The sequence below is a fragment of the Miscanthus floridulus genome, chromosome 8 (assembly GCF_019320115.1).
Source record: "Miscanthus floridulus cultivar M001 chromosome 8, ASM1932011v1, whole genome shotgun sequence".
NCBI classification, from domain to species: domain Eukaryota; kingdom Viridiplantae; phylum Streptophyta; class Magnoliopsida; order Poales; family Poaceae; genus Miscanthus; species Miscanthus floridulus.
This window is the reverse complement of record NC_089587.1, coordinates 174,039,334-174,052,773: the sequence shown is the minus strand read 5'-3', so window position 1 is coordinate 174,052,773 and position 13,440 is coordinate 174,039,334. Positions and strand designations below refer to the sequence as shown.

General features: G+C 49.4%; 1 protein-coding gene across 1 annotated transcript; it reads left to right on the top strand.

Moving 5' to 3' along the window:
* The first annotated feature begins 9,230 nt into the window (after positions 1 to 9,230).
* LOC136474053 (protein POLYCHOME-like) lies at positions 9,231 to 13,132 on the top strand. The gene is made up of 6 exons (XM_066471670.1): positions 9,231 to 10,046; positions 10,143 to 10,200; positions 10,425 to 10,493; positions 10,589 to 10,679; positions 10,787 to 11,059; positions 12,262 to 13,132. Exons 5-6 carry the CDS (start codon positions 10,796 to 10,798, stop codon positions 12,694 to 12,696), a joined length of 699 nt encoding a protein of 232 aa, XP_066327767.1. The 5' UTR covers positions 9,231 to 10,046; positions 10,143 to 10,200; positions 10,425 to 10,493; positions 10,589 to 10,679; positions 10,787 to 10,795; the 3' UTR covers positions 12,697 to 13,132.
* The last annotated feature ends 308 nt before the right edge of the window (positions 13,133 to 13,440 follow it).

The window sequence follows — 13,440 nt, the reverse complement described above, 5'->3', positions numbered from 1 at the left end:
GGTCAAGCTTCCCCTCAAGAGTGTGTCACTCCTCAAGGGACTAGGCTAGAGCCTCCATGCCCTGATCGGCCGCCGCTTTGACCGTCTCCAGCTCTTGCTCTAGAGAGCCGATCTTTCCACCCAGTTCTAGAAAAAGACAACAAATTTAGAAGCAAAGGAAAGGAAAAATCAAGGCATCAACCAAGGGTGGAACAGATACATACCAAGGTAGGCGCTTTTGAGAATGGAGAGCCTTTCCTCTTATCGGGTCACCCTCTCAAGCAGTCGAGCGTTCAACTGCTCTACCCCGAGCATCTGCCCCTAGAGCGCAACCACTTGTTGTTCAGTGTCCGACTGGGCCTTTCGCTCTACCTCTAGAGCCTCCAAGGACTTCTAAAGCACTACATTGGTCTCCGCCAAGTGGACCTTTACCGTGTCAAGTTCCCACTTGGCAGCAGTCGCCTGCTCGACCGCACATAGCTCCACCACCCATGCTCCCGTCACCTTGGCCACTCGGTCTTGGGACTCACAGCGGGTGGACTCCAGCTGGTGCCTGAGCTCATCAACCCACCACGATGCTATTGATTCCTGCTCCATCTGATCGTGCTCCTCCTAAAGAAATCAAGACTTTTGAATCGACATCATCTCCAGATCCTATGAGACAAGAAGCAGGCATGCTAAGACAACCATTGAAAGGCCAAGGAGTCAAGAACAACACCAAAAATGCAAAGAACTTACCTCTGCAACATGTTGTAGGTCGACTGTCATGGCCTGTTGGATGAGCTCAACCCTCTCCAAGGCCTCCTTGAGCCTCGCCTTGGTAAGGGTGAGATCAGACTCCATCGATAGTCCTCTCTCCATGAGCGGGTGCTAGAGCTTCACCTCCTCCTCGTCATGAAGGATGAATCAGGCCTTTCTTGACTCATCGGGGCAAGGCCACACTAGCTTGTGGGTCGCCCTCGACCCATTGGAAGATCCAGCCATCGTAGTATCATGCGACGACCGGATCATCACCAGCTCCTAGGATGGCGGGATGGTCGGTGGGTCCACCCTGGTGTCTTCCTTGCTAGAGAAGAGGATGTCCACCGGTAGGACTCCACGGCTCATCAGCGGATGCACTACCTCCGGCCTAGCCATGGTTCCTCCTGACCCCTCCAGCTCTGACCAGACGGGTGAACCATGCGCTCCTTCATCGGGCGAGGCAAGGAGTCTGGTTTCCCCCCTCTCTTCCTCCACAACTGTTGGGGGAGGGACCACAAGAGTCACCTCCAACACAAACTCCATTGTCACCATGGGGATCACTGCCATCATAGCCATCGCCGCTACCGCTATTCTTGTGTTCGGCCAGGAAGATGCAACCCCCAGTGGGGAAGGTCACGCCGCTACCAACCTACTTCCCCCGTCGCTCATCGCAACCCGCTATAGGTTGGGTCTCCACTCTTCTCACATGGGACGTGGGGAGATTCCCAGTCCCACCATCCCCTGGCTGCTGTCAAACAAGCGTAGGTTAGTCACACTCAAAAACTCAACTATGAGAATAAAAAGGAGCATGAATGCATACCTAGACAAAAGCAGCAGAGCCCTAAAGCCCTGACCAGCTGACAATGAGCCAACCGGATGAGGATCACTCATGGGTCATGACCCACGCCCCCTCGCATCGGTTGAGGGAGGGCCGACCCAGCCAGTCCCTAATCGGCCCATGAACGGCAACGACCACTAATTCGTGGCGAAACCACCGAAGCAACTGGCAAGGAATCCCCCCATTGGGGGTCATGCACACACGCTGACCCTGAAGTTGTAGGAGAACGATCATGTCCCCTCGACCGACCGGCGTGCTCCACCACACTCGTAGCAGGGGGGCACGAAGCATACGATGCCTCCAAAGGGTGCGGCGACCGTGCCCACTTTTCCTCTCCTTCGAGGGTGGTGTCTTCACTCGCAGCGCGCTTCCTTGACTCAAGAACATCATCGCTCGTCTCCACATCATGCCTGCCGCCGATGGATGTAGTCATGGGCTCATGGTGCTCCACCGAGGTCAAAACAGTGCCCTTGACTCCTTTGTCCTCTAAGGCACTTGTGTCATCACCCATCTCTATGGGCTCCTCTGACTCGAGCTCTGCCTCCATGTCACTCTGGCTCTCCTCCCCCCCAGACCCACTGGTTGATCTCCTTCTCCTTATCGAACCTCTTCCGGGCCTTTTTGGCTTTCTTCTTCTTCTTGGCAAGCGCCGCCTCCCTCTAGGCAGCTTGTCGAGCCACACCTTTTGGCCCTCTCGGAAGATGTGGATGAGATTTATAGCCCATGGTCCATTCAAAACAGACAATTCAGAATCAATCAAAACATCAAAACAAGAAGGAAATGTCACAAAAGGGGGCATACCAAATTGGACAGCTTCACGATATGAAGGGGACCGGGCATCCCTTCAAGGGAGTCTTTATCCCTCAACAATAGCACCCAATCAAGATGACTCTAGACTTCATCCTTTGGCAACTCCTCTGGCGATGCGCGGTCGGGTTCCATCGAGCCGAAGTATTCCCCCATCGGTCGTGTTCTTTCTACCAATGGGGCTACCCAACGGTGGAAGAAGGTATGGAAGACCCACAACCCATCGAGGCCATGCTGCACAAGCCTCTGAAGCTCTGTCTCGATAACCTCCACCTTTGTTCTGTCGACCGACAGGACCCCACGACTAGCTTTCCCTCCTCTCTAACCTTTTTTTGGTGAATGGCAGGAATGGCGCTTCCGCTGGGTTCCTAATGTAGAACCACTCACCGTGCCACCCCCGGTTGGAATCATAGGGGGAGTATGCAGGGTAGGGGACCGATGGCTTTGGCTTCTTCTGCAAGGCAAATCCCTCAAACGGTGCGATTCTAGGTGGCTTCCCCACGGACAAGGCTCGCCCACTGAAGATCCATCGAAAGAGGTCCACATGTGGCTCCATCCCAAGGAAGGCCTCATAGACGGTGATGAAGCCAGTGATGTGCAGTACCCTAGTTGGGTTGAGGTGTTGCAGCTCTAGGCCCCACTCATTGAGGAGCCTACGTAGGAACCAGTGCACGGGATACCTGAGGCCGTGCTTGTGGAAGGTGAGGAAGGAGATGACCTCGTTGGCCTAGGGTTGTGAAACAACTTCCCTCAGCATAGCAGCCCTCCAATGCGCCACCTCATTCGATGGGAGCAACCCCTTCTTGGTGAAGGCGGCCAGCACCTCCTCATCCACGTTGGAAGGCCTCTAGTTTGACATTACGCCTTGGATTTACGAATGAATCTGTGAGTTCTCCTCTCCCTTGCTCTACCCTTCTCTCTCATAGAAACCATCGTGGCACATGAATAGACTTGGCGAAAAAGAGGAAGGAGGAATGGTAGCGATTGAAGGAAGGCGAAAGAACGGGAGGAAAATCCTCTCCCTTCCCCCAATTTAATGCTGAAAGGTGTGCGATGGGACGTGGCCCAGGCTGATGGGACGCGCTCTACCCGATGAAACGTCACCTAGTTAGCGGGACATGGCCTGGGTAGGGCCCACCACTACCACAACCCGGGCATAGGAAATAAGGCGCAACCACATGCAAACGATCATCCACCTTCCTAGGTAGGGTTTGGAAGGGCCCACCAATGGAATCTCCATCGAGGAGAGGCCAATGGGTCACCCGAGTTGATTGGACGGCTCGGGCGGTTGTCGAGAGACAAGTAATGAGCAGCGGGATGCCTCATGCAGGTTATACCGACCCCATCATGAACGACGGACATGGATTCTATTTGGATATATCCAATAGGAGCTCCCCAGACCCATCACTCGAGCCATCGAGGTAACCTTACCAAACCCCCTTTTTTGTTTTCTAGTGCATAATCATTCATTCATCCATTCTCATGCATGCATTCATACATTCATCCATATATTCATCCCATACATCCAAGCATTGCATATGCAGTTGTTGCATCACAATGCTTTGTGTTGCGTCATGAAGCGGTAGTCGCCTCATTCGATATGAGCGATGACCGACCAGGTTCGAAGGCTTACCCACAAAGGGCTTGAGGCTGCCTCATGTCAAACAGAGCCAGGGGAGAAAATATAGATGAGCCCCAGCGGCTCTCGCCCGATCTGCTCAAAAGCAGATAGGGTCATCTTGACCATCTCATTCGATCCTGACCTCGAGCCATGTCCATAGAATCTCTATCGAGGGGAGGCCAGTGGGCCACCTAAGTCGGTCTCTAGAATGGCTCAGGCATCTACCGGGAGGCGGGTTAAGGAGCAGTGGAATGCCACATGAGGGCTATGCTGACCCTATTACGAACGATGGACCTAGATTCCACTCGAACATACCCATTATTAAGCTCACCAAGCACGTCACTCGAGCCATCGAGGCAAGCGATGTTAGCTCAACCCCTCCGGTTGTGGAAACTGCAGATGAGGTAATGCACAAAACTAGACCGACCCCTCGGTCACGCCTGACACTTTGATTGGCGCTCAACACTTGGGTTGGCGCCCAACGCTTGGGTTGGCGCTCCATCCTTGGCCGCACCTAACGCTTGGGTTGGTGCCCCATCTCGCCCAACCCCTTGGCGGCGCATGACACTTCGGGCTTGCGCTCTGTCTCATCCGACGGTGACCCAAGATCTTACACCCACTGGGTGCGCTCGTGAAACAAGTGTAAACAACCCCTTCATGACTTCACAGAAGTCTTAAAATGGCTTGGGGCTTTTCTTGAGTTCATAAACCTAGGGTCCCTAATGCACTTGCTTCCCTACAAAAACTCAGCCTAGCAGACGGCGTAGCGACAACGCGTGCCTCCTGGGCTGGCCTAGATACATAATGATAGGCCAAGAGAACAATCCGGTCACTGACCGAAAGGCCTAGCCACAGTGGGGACACAGTCTGACTCCAACCTCCTTTTCTGACCAGGGATATGCTGGACCTCTACTCGTGGCTCTTCCCCGACCGACACGGTAGGGGCCGACTGGGAATGACTGACCAGGGACGCCCGCTCGGTGAAGGCCTATGGATCAGGTGAAGCAAATAAGGTAAGGTGCTCAAGTCAAACCACAATACCGAGGACTGTATCCTGCCATACCCTATGCACCTGTAGGACGGTGCCACCAGGTCATGCTAGATGAGCACTATGCAACCTTCTAGGCGTGTCAGAACACAAACAGTATTATAGGCGCTGACGTTTGCCATACCAGGCGAACACGATAGAGCCTGCCACATGCATCTGGACATAAACATTATTGTGGGCATCAACAACCATCTCATACCCGACAGCGTGGGCAACAAGACTAGGTAGCACACGTATACATTCTCTCTCTTGCCAAATATGATAAATCAAATTAGATTGAAGTTGTCTGTATGCTTAGTGATCATGTATGATGGCTTTTCTTTGAGAGATTATAGCTACTAGAAAAGTATATGTGCTTGCTTCCTCATTCAAATCAACCCTTCTCATCTTCAATTATCATGTTGTGGAGGATTAACAAGCAAGCATAATATTCTCAAGATTCCCATGCTCGTATAGATGTGTCGACGCAAAATACAAAAGTAAGATTGCAAAATGCCAAAGACGCATTCAACATCATTCCTTGGCCCTTCTTGCTTTTGATTGTGGTTCACATATTGACTTAACAAAAACAAGCCACTCTGGATATATACCTTCTGCTAGTTAATAACCATTATTATATTACTCTCCATTGACATAGTATTGCACGGTAGGAGCTCCTCCTCTCAGATGCTTGACAAACAAATATGATTGGTTAAGGACGTTGATGTCATTGTTGGATCCAGCAACACCAAAAAAGATATGCCATATACCATGTGTAACACCCTTGGTGTTACGCTCTAAACAAATTACTACACCATGTCATGAGCATCATATTTACGTGATAATGCATGTGATGGAATGAATAGATGATGTATTGCAACCTAAAATGATTAATAAAAATGTTAAATGAGAAGCTATTACACAACTCATGTATATCAAGTAGGGTTTAAAACTAATTTTTATTGAACAAAAATATTATAGAACATATATGTGGCACTTAAATAGAATTTGGAATATCAACTTTGTAGATGACAATGAAATACTTGTTGTGGAAAAATAACATTGCTAGCCAACATTTCTAATAGCCTAAAAATGGTTGCCTCTGGCCTGGCCGTGGCCCGACTACCACTGGCCCGCCACGCGGAGCTGCTGCTGATGCCTACCTCGCCCCACGCTACGATGAAGCCACTATCGGTGCCGTCACCTCATTGTCACATCCACGCACTGCTACCCTACCTCGCGTTGTCGCTACCGACGCCACCGTGATGCCGTGCTACGCTGCTGCCGCTCGCTCTGCCACCGCGGGCACGTGGGTGATCCCACCACACCGCTAATCCGCCTTGTGCCGTGATAGAGCCGCTGCAGGTGCCGTCTCCTCACCGTCATGTTCGTGCCATCCTCTGCACCCATACCCCATTGTTGACCTGGCTTGGTGCTCGCCGCAGCCACGCGCACGTGGTAGAGCTCGCCGCCGCTTTGCCATTTATGGCACTGTGGTCGCGCGGTCCATGCTGGTCATGGACGCACGCTCTTGTCCTCAGCGCCTACGCGTGGGCCTCCATGATTATGCTGATCGCATCCTGCCAAGGCGAGGCCAAGCCGAGCACACCTACCGTGCCCTGTCTCTCTCTTTCTCACTTTATCCCTCTGCTGCCGCCGTCGAGCCGCACCATCAAATTACCCAACGAACAATCACCTCCATTCAATTCAGTGCATCCACGGTTTCAACATCATGTCCTCTCGCTGCCTGACCCCACCCAGCCTTGGACCGTGCAAGGCCAAGCTCCAATTTGGAGTTTTCCCCGCCGTCATGCCATTAAGGCCGCGCTCAGCCATGGTCGAGGGCAGCCCTCCTACCGCCCATCCCAAACCATTTCACCTGCACCACTAGCATCACCTTGACTCCCTCTTCACCCTACATGCCTTAGCTGAACTGCTACCACCTCGCCGTCATCGTTGACGTGACCGTGTCGCCGTGGTGCGCCAGCGCACAGCTCGGCCGCACATGGCTAGCCCTTCTCCGTCACCCTCTTCTCCAACCGTCACCACAGTTAGGTCCATGGTAGTCTACTGATGCTCACTCGCTAGCCAGTTAGGTCCTTAGGTGCCCTGGTTCGCCAAAGCAGTCGCATCACCATCGCGGATGGTCGCGCGCCGCCGTAGCTCGCTCCGATACGTCCTGCCACCCTGCGTTGTGTCGCGCGGGCTGTGCGTGTGGGCCACATGGGAGATTTAGTTTTCTTTTTCATAAGGAATTAGCAATGGTTTTCTAATTTAATTTTTGTGCTGATCTTTGGTAATTTTTGTAGCTTTAAAATAGACTAACCATTAGGGTAGTTAAATGCTCTTTGTTTCAATATACATTAAATCATCAATAGAAATAAAGATATATCCTTCATTTGTAAAGCTAGGTGTTTGTTAGTTGAACTCAACATTTTGCTTCATAAAGATGATAGTTAGCTTAGTACCTTGCTCACAATAGGGGATTATTATTACTCTCATGATAAAATGATGAAAAGAAAATAGAGACCAGACAGGGATATGGTATGGGTTTTGGTGGGTGTAACAGGTTGTGTCCCACGGCCAACGGGGCTTAGCTCGGTTACACTGTTTTCCCTGTTCGTGTTGATTAAAGACCGTCCATTGATGTGAATGGTAGTCAGGTCATAGACTTATTATCCTGAGCATATACTTGCTTATGGGAATGGGAAGGCTCGTTACACTCTTGTCATAGACTTATTATCCTAAGCATATTCTAGATGAAAAATATGGATTGTTTCGAGTTCTCCCTTGGGGTGTGGTCGAAGGAACTGTCCGATGTAGCTCATTTTTAAGGTGCTTAGTGTCTAGTGGAAGACGAGCGTCTCCGTAAGCATGTAATTTCGGGTGGTTCTGTCACACCATGATCGTGTGAAGCTACTGCCTCTAGAATACCATAGGTACACCATGATCACCATGGGTATATATATGATTCCATACATAAGGACACCATTTCTAGGGCTAATGCATACAATCAATACTCCCTAGCATGCCAAGTAACCCACAACGTTCGTCGATCTCCATTAAACGTTCAACACTTTGTAGGGTTGAGGCAGCGCTGGGATAGAGTTGAAATCATGGGAGGAGGTCAGCGCGCCTATGGAGGGCGCATCAGGAAGGGCTGATACAGACATCGGTGAGGAGGTAGCCGGCACTAGAGACCTGGCTCATGCGGATGGCGAATACATGTCAGGGAGCACAAGAACGTGTCATAATGGAGGAAGGCCGAGGCGAACGCCAAAGCTAAGGCTCGAGGACTGGCTAGAACGGTCATCAGCAACGGCGGCGCGGACGAGAGAGCAAGGGAGCAGGCAGGAGAAGAATTCATATCTGTGCAGGCTTCCAACCGTAGGAAAACAGATTTAGGAGCCCTTTTAATTCTTTAAGAAACGAGGGTTTGAAGGAGGGATTTGAGGGCCTCCTACAAATTTAGGGCCCCATCAAATTCTTTCAGGAACGAGGATTGAGGGAGGATTTGAGGGCCTATAATTTTTTGAGGGACGGAATAAGAACCCTGTTGCATGATGTTTTTTAAAAAAGATAGGAGCTAGTTTAGGAGTCTCGTTCGAGATGCTCTTAAGGGTGTGTTTGGTTGAGCCGTGGCTTCTGAAAAAACTAGCATTTCAAGAAGTAGAAAGCCAAAAGCCAAATGCATGGTCAAAGGTGCTTTCAAAACTTTACTACCAAAAACAGCTACTTCTAAAAAGCATCTTCTGGTTCATACTCCATTGATTGGCTTTTGACTTTTTAAAAGCAGAGACAACTCTCAAAAATCCAACCAAAGGCACTGAAGACTAAGGACTTGTTGTTTGACAGGGCTCCGACTCCTTCAATGACGGCTCCAGCTCTAACTCTTCTGAATAAGCAGCTTTTTCCGAAGGAGTTGAAGCATTTCTAAAAAATATATATTTAGCAAAACAGCTCCTCCTGATTTTCTAAAATAGATGAAATACGCTGAATACCTACAATGTCCTTATCTATTAGACCTAATTATTTGACTTTTATTAGTAATTTGAGTTTATTAGAGAGATAACCATAATCGGAGAGTCCTTTTCATTATAGAATACTACGTATTGTTTTTAGGGAAAAATACTGTAATATATTGCCTTATCCGTTCGTACCAGGATAACCATCCCCTTCGTCTCTTCCTTTTTCCATGACGAGCGGCGGAGATAGAGCGGCGCAGGAGCGGAGTGGCCGCGGGCGGGGCCGAGTGGCGAGTGGTAGCGCAGCAGATGCGGCGCCGTGGAGCGCGCGGTCTGTTGCTGGGCAGCGCTCCCGTGCCGGCCGGGTTCAGGCCACCGGGCAGCTTGCCCGCGCCGGCATGGTTCCTCGCAGTTGCGCCTGCTCCCGCGCTCCGCCTCGCCGTTGTGGCGCTCGACGACGCCTCGCCGCCACGCCCGCACCACTCCGCATCAGGTCCGCACTGGAGCTGTCCCGACCCGATGGAGTTACTCCGCCTCAGCTCCGCCCCGAGGGCGAGCCTGCCGACGCCTCCGCCTCACTCGCCGCCCGCACTCCGGCACCCACGGAGCAATCCAAACCAAACACTCTCGGCTCTCGGCCAACGGTCCAGAAATTCGAAATTCACACAGACGGGATCACGATCCACACCCAAACGCACCGTACACCGGCCGTGTCGACCTCCGCGGCTCTACCATTTCAGACCCAACATTTCAACCGCACGCGCTTGGTCCATACACCGGATCCATCCTGTCCGTCCATCGGTCGCGCTTCACCACACGAACGTCCCGATGCGACTCGGGGTCCACCCTTGGCTCATCTCTGCCTCGCCATTTCAAATAGGTTCAAACGGACATCCCGCTCAGCAGACAGAGGCGGAGAGGCCGTAGCCCGTAGCCAGCAGCCATCTCCATCCAGGCTCAAACCCTAGGGAATCTACCCAGAAATCCCACCCCAATCAGGGCTGTATCGTATCAAGTAGCCGTCGCGGTGACCGGATCGCCGCGGCTCGGAGAGGAGCGGAGCAAATCGTGAGGAATCCTTGCTGTTCTCCGTCGGCTGTGTTCTTGCATCTTTTCGAGCGGTTTGGTGACGCAGTTCTTCTTCTTTTGGTTCTGTTATCGCAGATCTGCTGAAGGGTAAGGATTCGGAGGCGGGATCAGGAGCTGAGGGAACCTGTTCGAGGTGAGAATCGAAGGATTTCACAGGGGATTTTGTTGGTTCTTGCGGGGGATTTTGTTGGTTCAGCCTCTCTGTTCTGACGTGTTTGACGGGTTATTTTGTTTCGAATACCTGCGAAGGATGGGGAATTGTGGTGGGAATATGAGTAGAGCGACTGGGATTTGCATGGTTTTCTTGAAGCTCTTGTCTGAACTGTTGCTCTCGTTTGCCTTGCGTTTTTCTTGCAGGTGTCCTAGAGTCGTAGGGATCGCATTGACATTGGGAGAAATCGCGGAGAGGCAGAATCCGAGCAATAGGTGCGTAGATTTTGTTGAATAGGTTGCTCACGTGCTCTCTGAATTCTTGTTGCCAATTTGGCAGTTTCATCCGAAAATTTATTTCACGCATCCAGGGGAAGAGCAACAGCGCTCAGGGCACCAAGAATTCCTTGCGTAGATCCAGGAGAAGAACAATAGGAATCAGGGCAGAACGAGAGCAGAACTGTAAGGAAAATTATGCTTGCTTGGCCATTTACTGATCTGCTGATTCATTGTCTGGTTGGTTCTTGAATCACGGTCTCACCGATGTGCGCTACACAAACTTCTCGCAGGACTACAAGATGCCTCAACTGAGGACTGCCAGCAGGCCGGCGCTTGCCAGCAACTCAGCTGGTGGCTTTTTTATCAGGAGGAGGGTGGCATCACCAGGAGCTTTGGTGGCGAAGGGTGCCGTCAAGCCGCTGGCTCGGCGGGTCCGAACACATTTCAGCAACAAGGAGAATGTGCCACCCGCGGGTGCAGCGAGGGCTAAACCAAAGAGGAGGAGCCCCCTACCTGACTGGTACCCAAGGACCCCACTCCGTGACATCACATCAATCGTAAAGGTGGTGACCTATTTCCCTAGACTGTATTGGGATGTTGTATAAATTCCTTAAATATTGTGTCTGTTCTGTGCTAATGTTATGCCATAACTTCACAATGCTAGAACTAATATTGTGTCACCATGACTTGACTGAGAATGACAGTAGCATGAAATTGCAGGTTAAGCAAGCCTTTTTATGCTTAGTTCAGTGATAAATGATTAACATAGAAGTCAGTGTAGTTCAAATGGATTAGCAATGATTGTCTTAGGCCAATCAGCACACTTTTGTTCTGTCTGCTTGGATCTTGCAATTCTCAGTTTATATGGCCAGCAATATAAATGTGCTTAAAACCAGAGAAAGGTCTAATGCTCCCTCGAGACTCAAACCAGATCACTTAGAGTATACTTTTATCTCATATATGCCACCATATGTATTATATTACTATATTAGTTAAGTATACTTGAAGACTTTACTGGCAACGTACATTTCTATCGAATGCTTGGATAGAGGATCTTATTTGCAGCAGCCTACCAAACCCATGTTTCCTCTCTTCCTCGCTTCTGAGATGCCCATTCATTTAACATGTAATAAATTCAACATTCACGAATCTATTCAGGATATTTGCAACTTCAGTTCTGCTTTATCTGTAGAGTGTGCATATTGTTCTTCAGTATATTCTAGATATTTGTTAGTACATTATATTTTAGTATCTTTTCTTTAGTTCTGAAGTTTTACTGGTTCAGCCATTTTCAATGCTAAAATTGTGGAAGTTTATGCTTTCGCTTATACTCAATGTAAAGCATCTTTGCATACTGTGTAATGTACTTTTCTTGATTTGAATCATTGAAGGCTAATCCAGTACGTATCCACTGGATTGGAATTTTTCCCTGTGGATAAGTAATTATACTGTTGCCATATAAAGAATTAGTATAAACACGCCACGGAGTCATTGTTGCTTACCACATTGACAGTTAATGTAGATTTTGTAGCAAAATTTGCTTCAAGCTCAGCAGAGTTTGTTTGTTTCTTTCTCTGTAGACAGTACTTGCCTCATATGAACAACACATTTGACTTAGTATAGACAGTCTATGCTTTTGTTTGTTGACGCACTTGAAAATTGCTTGTCCACTGTTAACTATAGGTAGGAAAAAATGTACACATACCAAATCTAGATGCATTATGTATCCCCTGAGATATGCTGCTGTACTAATTGCAATTTACAGGCTCTTGAGAAAAGAAATCGCCTAGAGGAGGATGCGGCTCGGCAACATATCCAATGGAATGAAGATTCTCCACAGCCTGTGGATCCAACAACTCCAGTACATGCAGAGCATAGTGATCCTGATTCTCAAAGCACACAAACTCAAGAAACACTGGGTGTTGTTGCCTCTGGTCCTGGCTCAACTTCAGCTGTTGCTAACAGAGTGACTTCTGTAGCTGAGAACAAGCAAGGGGCATCTTCCTCTCCATCGGACTGCTCCTTGCAGATGGCTCCATCCAAGCCAAATGATCCATCTCCTGCTGATCTGGAGAAGAAATTGTCAAGTTCAATAGAGCAGATTGAAAAGATGGTGAGGCGTCATATGAAGGAAACTCCAAAGGCTGCTCAGCCTTCCAAGGTAGTTGCCCAAAGGCGCGTACTGATGTCCATGCGATGAGCTGAAGCCTTCTCTGGGCACCAATGGTTCTCATGTCTGCTGCTTTCTTAGCCGCCTGTCAAGGTTTGTCTAGGGATGGGGGTTCCTGGTTATCTGCTTGAGGACCCTGTGGTAGGAGGGATTTCTAGCTCTCTGCTTGAGGGCATGGTTATCTGTTGATACAACTTGTCATGGCACGCTTACTGCACTACAACTTCAGTTGGCTTCACCAGAAATGAACCACTGTTCACGTCTTTTTGTTTGTGAAGTAGTATAAGACTTCACTGCGTAGTAGTAAGGCGTATTGGATATTTGTGGCTTTAGTTCACTGAATAGATAGATAGAACAGTTACGAGTTGTAACAGCTTGAATTCTTCGGTTGATACAGTTAACCTTGCTTATTGTTCCAGATTTACTTGGCTGTGGTTGTGCTCACCAAATTCTAGATTCTGAGTTATTGATTTCCAAAAATGACATGAATGCCTTTCATTTCGTGATTATTGAGTTGTGTATAGTGTTTTTTTTGGGTCTCCTTTTAATGGATCCAGAATTCCAGACTCGTTCAGGTTTACAGCCAGTTTCTGGTGTTCTCTTGACTATAAGTGTGCTTGTCTTTCATTTTCTCTATGCACAATGTCTTGATTAGGCTCCATGGAGTTTTCCACTTCGATGGCCCCGTTCGGCTTACCCCATATCCGGCTTGTTCGGCTTCTTTTTTCAGCCAGAACAGTGTTTTTCTCTCACAACAATTCAGCTAGAACAGTG

Excerpts from the sequence above, each read along its gene's own strand:
- LOC136474053 (XM_066471670.1), top strand. The coding sequence starts at position 10,796 with ATGCCTCAACTGAGGACTGCCAGCAGGCCGGCGCTTGCCAGCAACTCA. Across the intron at positions 11,060-12,261 it reads ACATCACATCAATCGTAAAG|GCTCTTGAGAAAAGAAATCG; the intron begins GTGGTGACCTAT and ends TGCAATTTACAG.